This window comes from Chelon labrosus (genome assembly GCF_963514085.1).
Source record: "Chelon labrosus genome assembly, chromosome: 3".
Lineage (NCBI taxonomy): Eukaryota > Metazoa > Chordata > Actinopteri > Mugiliformes > Mugilidae > Chelon > Chelon labrosus.
This window is the reverse complement of record NC_140339.1, coordinates 19,433,030-19,448,118: the sequence shown is the minus strand read 5'-3', so window position 1 is coordinate 19,448,118 and position 15,089 is coordinate 19,433,030. Positions and strand designations below refer to the sequence as shown.

At 44.2% G+C, this 15,089-nt stretch overlaps 1 protein-coding gene across 1 annotated transcript in view; it reads left to right on the top strand.

The window, feature by feature from the left end:
- The window catches only part of LOC311485484 (talin-2), a 47,481-nt gene that overhangs the window by 22,145 nt on the left and 10,247 nt on the right, over positions 1-15,089 (top strand). Inside the window, exons 23-46 of the mRNA XM_084540908.1 lie at positions 126-239; positions 612-746; positions 1,075-1,203; positions 1,386-1,488; positions 2,052-2,260; positions 3,103-3,222; positions 3,483-3,680; positions 3,796-3,935; positions 4,457-4,550; positions 4,695-4,784; positions 4,904-5,026; positions 5,116-5,259; positions 6,096-6,257; positions 6,404-6,544; positions 6,653-6,834; positions 7,977-8,109; positions 8,552-8,653; positions 8,862-9,032; positions 9,185-9,331; positions 11,420-11,521; positions 12,667-12,786; positions 12,960-13,106; positions 13,864-14,030; positions 14,887-15,070. Coding sequence (XP_084397034.1) covers positions 126-239; positions 612-746; positions 1,075-1,203; positions 1,386-1,488; positions 2,052-2,260; positions 3,103-3,222; positions 3,483-3,680; positions 3,796-3,935; positions 4,457-4,550; positions 4,695-4,784; positions 4,904-5,026; positions 5,116-5,259; positions 6,096-6,257; positions 6,404-6,544; positions 6,653-6,834; positions 7,977-8,109; positions 8,552-8,653; positions 8,862-9,032; positions 9,185-9,331; positions 11,420-11,521; positions 12,667-12,786; positions 12,960-13,106; positions 13,864-14,030; positions 14,887-15,070 — 3,357 coding nt within the window. The remainder of the gene's footprint in view (positions 1-125; positions 240-611; positions 747-1,074; positions 1,204-1,385; positions 1,489-2,051; positions 2,261-3,102; positions 3,223-3,482; positions 3,681-3,795; positions 3,936-4,456; positions 4,551-4,694; positions 4,785-4,903; positions 5,027-5,115; positions 5,260-6,095; positions 6,258-6,403; positions 6,545-6,652; positions 6,835-7,976; positions 8,110-8,551; positions 8,654-8,861; positions 9,033-9,184; positions 9,332-11,419; positions 11,522-12,666; positions 12,787-12,959; positions 13,107-13,863; positions 14,031-14,886; positions 15,071-15,089) is intronic.

Genomic DNA, 15,089 nt, shown 5'->3' with positions numbered 1-15,089 from the left:
CCTGGGCACGTTCCTGTTAGCTGTTAAATGTCGTGCACTTAAGGGTTTCAGTTATACGAAGCTGAGGCTTTCACTTCATCAGAGAACTTCCATATGTATGATTGTGTGTGTGTTTTGTGGTATAGGCAGTGGCAGACCACATCCCACAGCTCGTCCAGGGAGTACGGGGCAGTCAGGCCAAACCAGAGGACCTGAGCGCACAACTAGCCCTCATCATCGCCAGCCAGAACTTCCTACAGGTGCAGCCCACTATGGTCTTGTCGTTTCCTAACAAGGGAATGTTAAAACTTTATGTGCCTATACTGAGTAACATCAGTCCTACATTGAGAACCAGGCTGAAAGTATAAATAGTGTTTCCTATCGTGTGGAGACCCGTTAAAAATAGACCGTAACCTCTTTTTGATGTAAGTAGGCAGTAAAAGAAGCAGTGGTAATAGCTGTGCTACAGTACCACTGTGGCATTAAATAAATACCTATTGGTGAAACACCAGCTCACCTTTGTCCTTGCTCTTACCCAGTGCAACACTTAGTAAAGGAAAATATTTTTATGGAGCTTTTTTTTCCTTTAGAAAATGTAAAAGTCATCTCTGTATTGCTCTTGAACTCTGCAGCCCGGTAGTAAGATGGTGACCTCGGCCAAGTCGTCTGTTCCCACGGTGACAGATCAGGCCGCAGCCATGCAACTGGGTCAGTGTGCCAAGAACCTGGCCACCTGCCTGGCTGAGCTCAGGACGTCTGCACAGAAGGTAGGACACAGATAACACAGGGGAACTCATGCATGCATGCATGTATGTGTCAGCGGGGGTTATTTGATTCCACGTACTTACATTTTTCCTGGAAGCTCCAAGAGAATGAGCGGGCCCACCCTTATATATTCGATCTGTGAGTTAAAGCCGGCGATGCTGCTGGGGAAAGACGTCCAATAAATTCTTTTCCAGGAAACTCTCCTCGACAAATACCTACAAAATGACTTTAAAACAAATCAATCGATGTCACCTTAAAGTCAAGAAATGGTAAAAAAAAAAAAGTGCCAACTCTACATTGTACTGTGACACTTTTTACTGCATTTTCTAGGCTCATGAAGCCTGCGGCCCCATGGAGATCGACTCTGCGCTCACTGCCATCCAGACCCTGAGAAGTGAGCTGCAAGACGCCAAGGTGGCCGCTGTGAACGCCCAACTGAAACCACTGCCTGGAGAATCGGTAAGAGGAAATGGTAGCCCCATAAGACCGGCTCATTCATTCTGCCAAACCGAAAAGGCACTAAGTTCAAGCTACACAAAAGGAATTCAACTGCAGCCAACTGATGCCTAAAGCAGAGTGTGACAAGTTTTCAGCCTTTTTATATAGGTGCTGTTTTGTTTCCCCCTTTCTCTCGACTTCAGCTGGAGAAGTGTGCTCAAGATCTGGGCAGCACCTCTAAGTCGGTGGGATCATCCATGGCTCAGCTGCTCACCTGTGCTGCACAAGGAAACGAACACTACACTGGTTGGTATTGCTGGTATACTGTACAGAGTTGTGTTTAATCTCTGCCACAAGGTCAAAGATGGACGGTCACTGCTTTTCTAGCCTTTCTAAAGTTTGTCTTGCAACATAATCCTTTACTGTGCGGTAAGCAGAAGCTGCTGGAGATTTCACTACCTTTTATGGTATCCTTTGTTAGTACTGAGGGGATATGCCTCCTTCGGTTAGAACCTGTTTACTTCTTTGGAGTAATCTTGTTAACTGGAACACATAATATGGCCTCATTCCATTAGCTTTAACTCATCCAGCTGATGTGTTGTAGATGAGATGTCACATTTCTCATGAGACTCTTATTGTTGTTTCGTGCCTGTGAGGCAAACGGCCTCGTGGCCCCTTTGTTTGTGTCGCTTGTTGCAGCACATTAGTCAAGAGCGAGGAATTCGTTTTAACACATGAAACAAACCTATTTCCAGTTTTAATGATTTGAGTCTGCACACATGGCCGCGATATTCTCCTGTCATTTAGTGCCACAACTTTATGAATGATGGCTCTCCTGAATGTAGCTGTTGCTCTGATCCTGTGTGCAGGAATAGCAGCCAGAGAGACGGCTCAGGCCCTGAAGACGCTCGCCCAAGCGGCCCGCGGAGTCGCTGCTTCCACCACGGACCCCAAGGCCGCGGCTGCCATGCTGGACTCGGCCCGTGACGTTATGGAGGGCTCTGCACTTCTCATTCACGAGGCCAAGGAGGCGCTGATTTCCCCCGGAGACGCCGAGAGCCAGCAGCGTCTGGCACAGGTGGGTGTATAGTTTTATTTTTTTTCTTTTCAATCCTGCGGGAGGCAGGAAGCAAGTCCAACGCTAATCCTTCCGTTGGACTCTAGCTCCTGTCCCATGAAGGTAACACTCTCAAATGTCAATGCTGCAGGTTGTCAAAGTGAAACACATTCAAATTGTGTGTTCACAAAGATGTATAAGCAGTGTTTCACTTATAATGGAGTGTCATTCTGTATTTGCTCTCACCCTATCATTACAACCCTCTAGCTAGCAGCTGTTTAGTAATATTTTGCCTTCCTCATATAGTCTTTGTATGTCTTTTATCATTGATACACAGAAGTAATGTGACTCTTAAAGCTGACCAAGCAGAATCTGTTAATATGTAAGAAATAAGAAACCAAAAAAGGTAAAAGGACAGCCGCTTCTTTTGATTTACTCCTTGATTCGCTTCGTATTTACTGAATGTTCATATTGTTTATATGAAAGTTGGCTTGGTAATCTGTTAAAATGAACACCTGTCAAATTTAGCTAGGGACCTGGTGGCACGTTTAGAAGAAAAGAGCTTTAATTATTCATGCCTTGTCGCCTTGAATAAATGATGTGACGGCAATGCAGAGAGATTAGGATCACAAAAACATAAATAAACTTGTTTTTTCCTCTTTCTGGTAGGATGTTCTCTGTTGGAAGGGGTTCGGGATACAAATTAAATCGTATTGGCTCTTGTTTATCTTCTTCATGTGCTTGATATTTATTAAGAAAAATAGCAAAATGGTCACATGAATTCTGCCTAACATCCTTGCTTGTAAACATGTTAAGGTCAGATTTGTAGTTTAGCCTGTGCTCACCCTGCGGTGTCTTTTCAGGTGGCCAAGGCCGTGTCTCACTCCCTAAATAACTGCGTCAACTGCCTGCCTGGCCAGAAGGATGTGGACATGGCTCTCAAGAGCATCGGGGAGGCCAGCAAGAAGCTGCTGATTGAAACTGTGAGTTTGGTCTGTGAGTCTCCAGAGCTCTGCCAGATTGACGTTGGCATTGTTGCTCTTCAGTTCCCACAGTGAAAAAGGAGACATCCCTGGAGGATGTACAAGTCGATACACGAGTTAAAGCTGAAATTAGCCAGGCTTTGTTTCACCGTTTTTCGAGTGGAGTATCGATTATGTCATCATAAGCGTACAAATAAATCAAATATCAGGATTTAATTTTGATATAGTTCCAGCTTAATTCTCTCTCTTATTCCGTTTAGATCCCTCCTGCATCCAAGTCATTTCAGGAGGCTCAGAGTGGCCTGAACCAAACAGCAGCAGACCTAAACCAGTCAGCAGGCGAGGTGGTCCACGCCTCCAGAGGCTCCAGCAGCCAGCTGGCCGTTGCCTCTGGGAAGTTCAGCCAAGACTTTGATGAGTTCCTGGACGCTGGTATAGAGATGGCTGGGCACACTCAGGTCGGCGCTGTATATCACTTCCACAATAACATAAAGCGACCAATACAACCGTTGGTACCACAGTGGTATGACAAATTATCACTCATGTTTGTTTCATGATGTTGTGTCTATACAGAAAAAAGATGACCAGGTGCAGGTTATTGGAAACCTGAAGAACATCTCCATGGCTTCAAGCAAACTACTGCTGGCTGCTAAAAGTCTGTCTGTGGACCCAGCAGCTGCGAATGCCAAGAACCTGCTGGCTGCTGCTGCAAGGTACCATGATGCATTTTTAATCTTTTAAACCATATTAAACTGAAACCACACGGAGAGCTCATCTTCCCATCTCGGATACGGCAGTTCTAGCACGACAGATCCTAAGATCCTAAGATCTGACAGCTGGCAGCAAATAATAAGCCGGGAAAATGAAAATTATATTTTAATGCTATTGTTTATCAGTGCTCCAGTTGTTTTTTAACTGGGTAAAAAAAAAAAAAAAGAAGAAAGAAACATGAAGGCAAGTGTGGTTTGTTTTGATGTTCACGTTATCAGCATTCAGACATCTGTTCACATTAACACAAGGGTTTAATGGTGCTCACTGCAGCTGCCCAACCTCGTTGTAATTAAAAATATATAATAAGAACAAAACAATCTCACATATTTAAAGAGTAAATTGTAAAAAGTTCAAATATTTGCAGATGGATTGCACACACAAAACATTAAGTGTGCTCACACCAGCGTGTTCACAATCTAACCTGGGTGTTATTGTTTATTTCTTTTCCTTTTCTTGGTTTTAGGGCTGTGACTGACAGCATCAACCAGCTGATCACTCTGTGCACACAGCAGGCTCCTGGCCAGAAGGAATGCGACAATGCTTTGAGAGAGTTGGAGGTAGGAGCACATAACAATTTAATCCATCCTTAATAGTCAAGGCCTGTGTAGTAGACGTAGAAATAATCTAATGCGCCTCTAATTTGGGAGAATATTGAGAAACCTGCAGAATTTCTCGTAAAACTCTGCCCGCTCATCTCTCAGGCTGTCAGAGGAATGCTGGACAACCCCAATGAACCGGTCAATGACCTCTCTTACTTTGACTGCATCGAGAGTGTAATGGAGAACTCCAAGGTAGGCCTTCAAATCAGCCTAGCGTCCAGAACGCCAAGCACGCTGCACACACACATACAGATTAACATCCTAAGCATTCCTCCGTTTTTTCTCTTTGTTCTGATGGTGCCCCTGCACAGGTGCTGGGAGAATCCATGGCTGGTATTTCTCAGAACTGCAAGACCGGAGATGTGCCCGCATTTGGAGACTGTGTGGGGTCAGCCTCCAAAGCCCTGTGTGGCCTCACTGAAGCTGCAGGGCAGGTACAGCGCGGAGAGAGAAACCCTTCCCACAGTACTGTGTTAAACGGAGCTGGTGAATGATGCTAATGATGAGCGTTTCTTTGCCACAGGCCTCCTACTTGGTGGGCGTGTCTGACCCTAACAGTCAGGCAGGACACCAGGGGTTGGTGGATCCCATCCAGTTCGCCAAAGCCAACCAGGCGATCCAGATGGCCTGTCAGAATCTTGTGGATCCAGAAAGCAGCCCCTCCCAGGTACAGGCATGCATAATATTATCTGTATATGCAGTACATCGCCCAAAAAACTGTCAGTGAGTTGTTTATTATGACAGGAACAGCTTAGTGTCACAGCATCAGGCTGTTCTGCAGAGACGCGCCACTGTACAGTTTATAAACCTCTGCTGCCATTCCTGTCCTCTGGGTTATTGATGAAGACACGTCTGTGTACATTTTACATGTGTAAATGGAACCAGCTTGGCGTAGTGAACAGAACTGTTCAGAAAGAAAATTCAGTCATCAGCTTACTTAGTGACATAACTTTCAGACTCCACAAAAACTGATTACTGGAGTTTGCAAAGCTTTTATTTTTGGGCTGCACTAACACCTGATCCTCCAACTGTTCAAGCCAGTTGCCGTCATTGCTGCTCCGAAAGTCTAATATTAGCTCATTATCAGCTTCATTTTCCTCTGCAATGGACAAACAGAGTTTTGCCTAATTATATGGCGTCGTAACCGCTCTTCCATAGGTCATTTTCCGCTCGTCAGTCTGTACCACATATTTAAGCGAAGTTATTCATTATTATAAACATAAATACCTTTTAGACTCTGGCAGCGGTGAGTCTGTGGTTCAACTCCTGGCTGGCCTCATCTTAAGTGCATGTCATCCCTCTGTTTTTTTCCTTTATGAGATAGGAATGGTAGAGATAGAGGAAAATATGGTGAAAGTGAGAGCAAACACTGGACCTTTATAGACTTACACTGTTACGATTTATTTTGAGGCTTTTGTGTAACGTCACTCACAATTCCACGTATCATTTTTTAGGTAAAATCTCAGCTGCTAATTCACCGTTTGGTTGCTCGTAATTTGACAGGTGCTCTCAGCAGCCACTATTGTTGCGAAGCACACCTCGGCGTTGTGCAACGCTTGCCGTCTGGCTTCCTCCAAGACAACCAACCCGGTTGCCAAGAGGCACTTTGTCCAGTCTGCCAAGGAGGTGGCCAACAGCACCGCCAACCTGGTCAAGACCATCAAGGTAGGATTGGATGGGAGTCGGCTGTGATTCAGCTCGCATTTGTTGCCAAAAAACAAATAGTTTATGTGTTCTGTTTCATTCGTTATCCTTGGCTTTGATGACTTAATAGGTGATCGTATTTGCTTCATTACTCTCTCGCTTTCTAGGCTTTGGATGGTGATTTCTCAGAGGAGAACAGGAACAGGTGTCGCGTTGCCACCGCTCCGCTCATCGAAGCTGTGGAAAACCTGACAACATTTGCTTCTAACCCGGAGTTTGCCAGCATCCCGGCGCAAATCAGCTACGAGGTCTTGCATTATTATGTCAATAAGAAAAAAAAACAAAAAATGGGACGTTGTAATGAATGCATAAGCTGTGTGTGCTTTCTAACTAAAGTTCAGTTTGGTTTTCTGTAGGGCTCTGCGGCGCAGGAGCCAATCCTCCAGTCGGCGCGCGCTATGCTCGACAGCTCTACCTATCTGCTGAAAACAGCGCGCTCTCTGGTCATCAACCCCAAAGACCCGCCCACGTGGTCTGTTCTGGCCGGTCACTCTCGTACCGTCTCCGACTCCATCAAGGGTCTCATCACAGCCATCCGGTTAGTGAATGAGAATTATGCAAATGTTACGCACTGCTGTAAAGTGTAATAGTAAAAAAGAAATGACATAATGGTTGCACGTTAAGAGAAACGGTTTGACATTTTGGGTGAAATGCAAACGGTTCGCCTGGTTCCTTTATGAAACAAAGGTGTTATTTTAAGGTTTTCAATTTGAGGTTGCCAGGCAACCAGTGGAGAATCCAAGAAATCACCCAATCATCATTTTAATCCACTTTTATGCAGTTATGTAGTTGTGGGGATTAATGGAGGTGAAAATGTACAACTAAAGTTGAGAAATTAGTTTTCTCTGTGATACACCTTATGTTTGTATACACTGCTCTATAAAACACTTGAACCGTTGAACCCTTCGGGTGATACATGCACCTCTGCAGTTTCCATTTTTAATCACCTCTTTCACACTTTTTGTACCTGACCCTGATCAGAACCAAACGGATGCCCACGAGGGGCCGGTTCCCAGCCTCAAATGCTCTGAATGTTAAGGTTCCTCTTCAGCTCAGAACATCTGCACATTAGCATTCACACGCAGCCAGCTTAGCGTCTCTTTCAGTTCTGATGCCTTATCACAGTCTTCCTTTTAGACTGCAAATTCAGTGCTGGGAGTTGGGCCCGCTCGTTAATAGAACTCTGTGATATTCTGCAGTGCCAAGGAATACAAATAGCAATACACTCCATCCTGCAAATGCCGCCCTTATAGCTATGTTGGTCTCATTACATGCAAAGAGGAGGTTTCATTTAGTTCTACTTTCAGTGTGCGGCCATGCATGGAAATTTGAAGTCTTAAAACTTATTCAGCCCTCGAGGCCGGAGCCCCAGACAACTCGGGGGGTTTCAAAGCTAATCTGGCTGCCCAGCTTGATCTCCTTGTGCAGTGAGCAGACCCCACAGGCCACATTTCAGCAGATGCAACCTGAGCAGCAGTGAGATGAGGAAAATATGTTAAAAAGACGTCCCGGATCTCTCCTCTGTTTTGATAAGAGTTAGCTATGTTAACATTTGCTCTTCTTCTCGTCTCTTCCCTTGTGTAATGTTTCCTCTCTTCATCGCTCACCTTTGTCTCCAACTATTTTAATGCTTTCTGTTTCTCCTCTTTTCCTGCCCTCGTTTTTTTTTTTTATTCTCAGGGACAAGGCTCCAGGCCAGCGGGAGTGCGACTCTTCAATTGATAACATCAACAAATGTATCCGGGACATTGAGCAGGCCTCTCTGGCAGCCGTCAGCCAGAACTTACCCAGCAGGGATGACATCTCACTGGAGGTAAGCAACCATCACAAAATATCTGAACATCTTCCGTGGACAACCACTGGTATCTTTTCCTTTTGCATTTTTGTCTGGTTAGTTTTTCTACTTCCCTGAGCTTTTCCTTTTCTTTCCCGCTGCCAGTTTTACATGTCAGACCAGTATTATGATTTGCTCATTCTAATAGTAGTCCTGCAGTAAACCTTTGGATCCTTGTACCCTGAGATAAGTATATTTTAATACAAGTGGTCATAACAGGTTTTGACTCCTGCACCAGGCATGCTGAACTACGAAAAGTTTAAGCCTACACATAAGAAGCTAGTGCAGCTTAGGGCCAGTATCGTTCGGTTTCATTTTCTTCAGTGCTTTTTAGCAGGTCCCTGCGGACTTCTTTGAACGCACCTCCGTCTCCAATAAAAAGCAACACAAAAGCTCATTTCTTTTTATTTCCTCTCTTCAGGCTCTACAAGAGCAGCTGACGTCCACCGTGCAGGAAATCGGCCACTTAATTGACCCCGTTTCCACTGCAGCCAGAGGCGAAGCTTCCCAACTAGGACACAAGGTATATATAGGGCAGGGAGTTAATTACTTTTATACTATAACTGTGGAGCCACAAAGTTTTGGCAGCAGGATTCAGTGACTGGAATACTGAATATTACTTTGTTAGGCTTGGGGATAACTAACAGAAGTAATACTGTGGTAATAATCCCATATATTCAGTTATATGTAGGCTACAGCACAGAAGCACATCTAAAACCTGTTTACCTCAGGTGACCCAACTGGCTGGCTACTTCGAGCCACTTATCAAGGCCTCTGTGGGCGTGGCGTCCAAGCTGAAGGACCACCAGCAGCAGATGACTTTCCTGGACCAAACTAAGACTCTGGCTGAGTCAGCCCTGCAGATGCTCTACGCTGCCAAGGAGGGTGGAGGAAATCCAAAGGCAAGATCGTTTTGTGCAATATTCAATCCTGATGATCTGAGCCGTTTTAGTGCCTCAGTGACGATGATCGACTGTGTACGGTGATTTTTATGCACGTATGGCATACATGTGCGAGTGTTTCACGTGTGCTTGTGCTGCGTCGCCCCTCACAGGCCTCGCATACCCATGACGCCATAGCAGAGGCGGCTCAGCTCATGAAGGAGGCGGTGGATGACATTATGGTGACGCTGAATGAGGCCGCCAGTGAGGTGGGAATGGTGGGAGGAATGGTGGAGTCCATCGCAGAGGCCATGGCCAAGGTGGGTACAGTGTCTTGCTTTGGGATGCTTTGCTGCGCAGTAAACTGTGATGATCAGAAGACTGAGTGTAGTGTCTATACACTTTTTACTTGGCCTTACTGTTGCCCTAATGAATCCCCACTCTCTGGGTCTCGAATATCACAGCTACACACACTCCACTGTTTCTCTTCCTTATCAGTAGCTCACCACAGTAGTCAATACATCCTTTCCTCTTACGTGTTGTCCATCTTTCCCTGCGGGTCTCTGAGGTGTTCTCAGGACAGGCAGAATAAAATAAATAGTCCCTCATTCTGGGTCTCTGCCTTGGTGGCTGACTTTCAGAAGAAAGCCATTTTGACCACATACCCAACTACAGCTGTTGTCTACTCAGCTGAAGGATATTCGGGACAGGTGTCTTATTTAGATGAGCCCATTCTACTCTTGTTTATTTGGTCTTTCTTGCAGCAGCATTGAACCAGCTCGACGCCAGCTGGTTGTTGTTTGACATTTCTATTCCGTCTTCTTTTGCGTCACAAATATTACGGCTGCAAATCTGATAACGCGATCAAGTTTATCTTAAGATGATAAGGGTTTCGGGCTCTGGGCTTTCTAAAGCCCCTTGAGAGCGTTTTGATTGGCGTTTATATAAATAAAACGGCGCCGGAAAAAATTATTCAAGACCCTCTGTTGAGCCAAGAGGTCCTCACATTTATCCCTCTCCATCCATCACTCCCAGCAGTCAGAAACGGCCAGAAAGATCGAGCCCAACTACAATGTGTGGCGTGAGACAATGTTTTACACCTTTCTATTTTAGTATAAAGTCCTGATATCTTTGGTTTGAGTTGGGCCCTATTGGCAAAAGCCAAAATGCCGTAAAGAAAAAGAGTGGTTGAAGGCTGATAGTAAGTGCAGGGGAATTGGCAGGGAAAGCAACTGTTCTTAATCTTTTCCTTAGTATGTTCCAGGGTTCAGACAAGTAACCATCATTTTCTAATTAAGAGTTTCCTTTTTGGCCCATGATTTCCTGTTGTTGTGTGTAATATCTTGATTACGACCATACAGTTTCCTAACACAAACACAAGCCACCGATGGAGAGGGGAAACTGACCGTCAGCATTGGCCATTCTCAACCAGTGTCAGGCAATTTGGACTATCTTTCCAATTAAACTCCAGTCAAACTACTGGCAAAGGTGCGAAGCAACAAAAAAAAAAAAGAAGCCTTTTATCTCAGGTACAGACAGAGAATAGCATCAGCTAATTACATCCCTCCTCACCCTCCTGAGTGTGAAATATGCAGAGGTGAAAAAGTGCCTCAGATGCGTTGGTTCAACAGAGGGAACAGCAGCGTCTTTGCATCGACTTAGTGCAACATGTCATGAATAATTAATGAAAATGGTTCATTTTAGTCCTGCTTGCTGGGTGTGTAGGTGTTTGTTTTGTCTGTGTGTCACCCGGCGTACTTGATTAAATGGGGATAATCCTCTTAGATAATCCATCGGCATAATGGTCACTCTCCACCGAGGGCTGAGCAGAGGTGATTTAAAAGGCTCCTGATGATCTCAGAGTCACTAAGACGGCACAGTCTAGGGTGTTATTTCGCGCCACGGGGGGAGTGAACACCATGTACTTGTGATGTTGTGGATGAATTTCAGTGCCTGCGTGATTTTCCCACATGGCGTCATCTCTCATCTCCTTCCCATGACACTCGCTCACGTGCGTTGAACACTGTCTAATTTAGCAGAAACACCAGAAGCGCAGTGTTTGCGCTGCAAAGCAGGTGATGGAATGTTTTTGTAGTTGATGCCTTTTAAAGCTGTAATTACAGAGTGGATTTGGTGGATAAATTATAATGAGTGTTTATCATCCGTACAGAGGGTTTATTTGAATATGAAATTGCATTAATGCTGGTTTGCAGATCAATTCGATTCCTGCACACCTGGAAGAATTGGTTAAATTGAAGGGTGGATTAGATTTAATATGTCACAGCGGCTCACGAGCCGAGTGATTGATTGTCTTCATGTTTGAAGACGTTGGTGAGTGAAGGACAAACAAATCATGCCTGCGGTGAAAAACGCAGTGACACTTTATCTTTGTGTACGCTTTTCCTCAGCTGGATGAAGGTACGCCACCTGAACCGGAGGGCTCGTTCGTGGATTATCAGACCAGTATGGTGAAATACTCGAAGGCTATTGCTGTCACTGCTCAGGAAATGGTAAGCCTTTAAAAAAAATAACGTTTTCAGAAACGCGATTGTGACTTGTGAATGTGTTTTCATTGATTAGATTAGTAAAACCAACTGAATCGTCAAATACATCAAATGTATTACTTCCTGTTAAAGTAGCTTTTTGAACAATTCAGTCCTGGTTGGTTTTACTAAAGGTAAATAGTACGGGTACGAAAATAATGCAGGAAGCAAAACAAACTATTCTTGTTAAAAAAAAAAAATTTAAAAAAAGGAACAGAAAGGTTGGAGGTTTTTGCAGCCTGTTGTCTTCAGCTAACAGCTTAATATGGCTGCTCCTTCTTCTTCCATTACTCCCTGGTATATTTCATTTCTTATCTGCTGACAAAAATAACAGCTGTCCTGTTCTGTACTGGGGAAAGAAAACAGTATCAAAACAAATTCCTCCAATTACAGGTAAGTATATGGTCATTACAGACCCACTGAGGGTTCTTGTTAAACCCCATCTCCCCACCAGTCGTTTAGAACTGAATGGAACTTACTCTTTTTGTCCTTTTTTGTAGACACCTTTTTGTAATGTTAGCAGTAAGTACCGAGCTCACTGACAAACATACTGCATTAGTAGGATATGTTCAGTTTGTATTACAAACCCATCAGCTATTGTCTGATGACTTATTCATATCCGTACTCTATATCTATTTGTAGCAGTAGCTTGATGCTGCGTTACTTCTGGGAACAGACAACCACGATCATGTAAAAGTATAAATGTTTAAATACTTTGCACAGGGGCTCAAAGGCTCAGTCAATATTGTGTTAAGTCATCTAGTGTCAATGGAGAGTTGCTTAATTTGTTTATTTATTTAAATGTAAAATGTGAAATTGCCACTTTAAGGATAAATCAGAGCTTTCATATGTGGTTTATCAGAGATTGCAGCACATACAACCGTGGTTGATGCTAAAGGTTGATTTTTGTTTCTCAACATGTCTTTACTTCCTAAAAGTGCTAACTGTTCAGTCCAGAGTTTCAAGATAAATTCACCATGTTTATGAAGACTATTTGTTTTCTTTAATGTGTGTACATTTTCACCAAGAATCCAGCAAAGTTTGCTAACAGTGATTCAAGTAAACCTGTGATTTGTCTTGGGCTGAAGTTCAGTTATCTGTTTATCCGTCAGATGACTAAATCGGTGACGTGTCCGGATGAGCTGGGAGCCTTGGCCTCACAGGTGACCGTGGACTACAGCCAGCTGGCCGTTCAGGGGCGACTGGCTGCATACACAGCTGAGCCAGAAGAGGTGAGGAAGACACCCGAGCGCAGTCGTACCCATTAAGCTGCTCTGCTGCACCGGTGTGGCAGATCACGTTTTTCTATTGCACATCAACCCTTACAGCCGCATGCATGTAGTGCACGTGTCCGTTCATAAGATGCAACTTTATTTTTCACAATTTCTAATTGCTCTTTATACAGATCGGTTTCCAGATCAAGACCAGAGTGCAGGAGCTCGGTCACGGCTGCATCTTCCTGGTGCAGAAGGCTGGAGCTCTGCAGATCATCCCGTCTGATGGCTTCACCAAGCGAGAGCTCATTGAATGTGCCCGCGCAGTCACAGAGAAGGTACTATCCTGACATTAAAGTTGGAACGTTGCTGCATTTTGATTTTAACAAAAGCAGTTTATTTATTTTTAACCATGTTGTGCATTTCATCACCTGCAGTGTTCATTAGAAGAATTGCTTTGTCGTCTACTGAAGCTAAAAACATTATTTGACTTGCTCCATACTTTAACCCAAAGCCATGTCACTCTGGAAGTTTTTCTGTCAAGTCTATTATTATACACACTGACTGTTTAGTGTTCTCTTAATAGCTTCACATTGTGACAGTTTAGATTCAGTCTTTTCCTTCAGCCTTTTCTGGTCTATCGGGAAATTTCTACTTCCACTTGGACTTCTTTTAGGAAAGCTAATGGTTGAAAGCAGTTTGACACATACTCATTTGATGACAGTAATGCTGTTTAAATATTCTAGTGGTTACTGTTTAGGGTTTTTGAATGTTGCATATACAGTATATTTTCCCCATGAAATGCTTAAATCACAAATTCTGTAGGTTGTTAAAATGATCCACATCGCTCTGTTGGTTCTTTCTGTTTTGTTTTGACCCATAAGGGTGAAATCATGTGTAAATGAACTGCCCAAATTATAGTACCACTGCTAATTAAGGTTTTAATATACAAACAAATAATAAAAGGCTTCAAACCAGCAGCTTCTCAGCAGGTTTAGATATGAAAAAAACTCCAGTCTCTGCCTCATGTCAAGTTATCAGCACTCCCTCACCTGCATAATTGTAGGGTGTGACGTCTGCCGACTGTCTCCCCAGGTGTCCTTGGTCCTCTCAGCCCTCCAGGCAGGCAACAAGGGCACTCAGGCGTGCATCACAGCAGCCAGCGCTGTGTCCGGCATCATCGCCGATCTGGACACCACCATCATGTTCGCCTCCGCCGGGACGCTCAACGCGGAGAACGACGAGTCCTTCGCTGACCACAGGTTAGAGATCGAATTGTGTTTGTGCCGGACTTCATGGAGTCTGCGAGGGCAAGACCCGACTGGGGTCTAAAAGCAGCCCTCCGGTTATGTTTCATCCCAGACTGACAGAATGACCTATTAGGTGCTGACTGAGGAGGAAATGTCTGGAGAAACTACAAATTACCCAGAGGGTTTGCAAGATGCAGGAAGTGTCACATCTCTAATTGCTAAAAGAAACAGCATAAGATTTAGAAAGTAGCATCTGTATACTTTGTATATTTTCTGTAAGCCACAGAGAGTAGTTTGTAAAAGTATTAATTGTTTGATTCTGTTATCCTGGTTATTTCTGCATTAACACAGTACAAAGAGATGTATATCTAATGATCCAAGACAAGACATGTCACTTAACATCAATGCTGTGACCAAAAACTAAGAATCCAAGGAGACAGTAGATTGAAACTGTACTGTATCTCTCTGAACAATCATTAAAGCGAGTGTAGAGAAGCTGTGTCGGAGCAGGATGAAAGACAACACAATCACTTGATCTCAAATTAGTGTACGTCGCAGCTTCCCCAGAAATCAAGAAGAAACTTCCTGTAATTTCTCTTGTCAATTAACTGCCTTGACTTGTTAGACAACCTCACTAATCCTGCTTGTGTTTGCTTTGATGAAGAAATGCCTCTGATATAGAAAGGGATGTGTGCCACTGTGTACAGATTTATATCCTGACGCCTTTATCCAGTGAAAGAATATCCAACACTTTTATCTGGGATGTGGTTTTGCACTTGAATGCTCGGTCGATTATAATTGTCACATCTTCTTCTTGTGTCTTTCTTTTCACCGCATGCTTGCTCTTCTTCTCTTCTCTCTCTGTCAGGGAAAACATTTTGAAGACGGCCAAAGCCCTGGTGGAGGACACAAAGATGCTGGTGTCCGGCGCGGCTTCCGGTCAGGACAGGCTAGCTCAGGCCGCCCAGTCTTCAGCCAAAACCATTACCCAGCTCACGGATGTGGTCAAACTGGGAGCTGCCAGCATCGGCTCTGACGACCCTGAGACGCAGGTTAGGCCAGGTTTTCAGT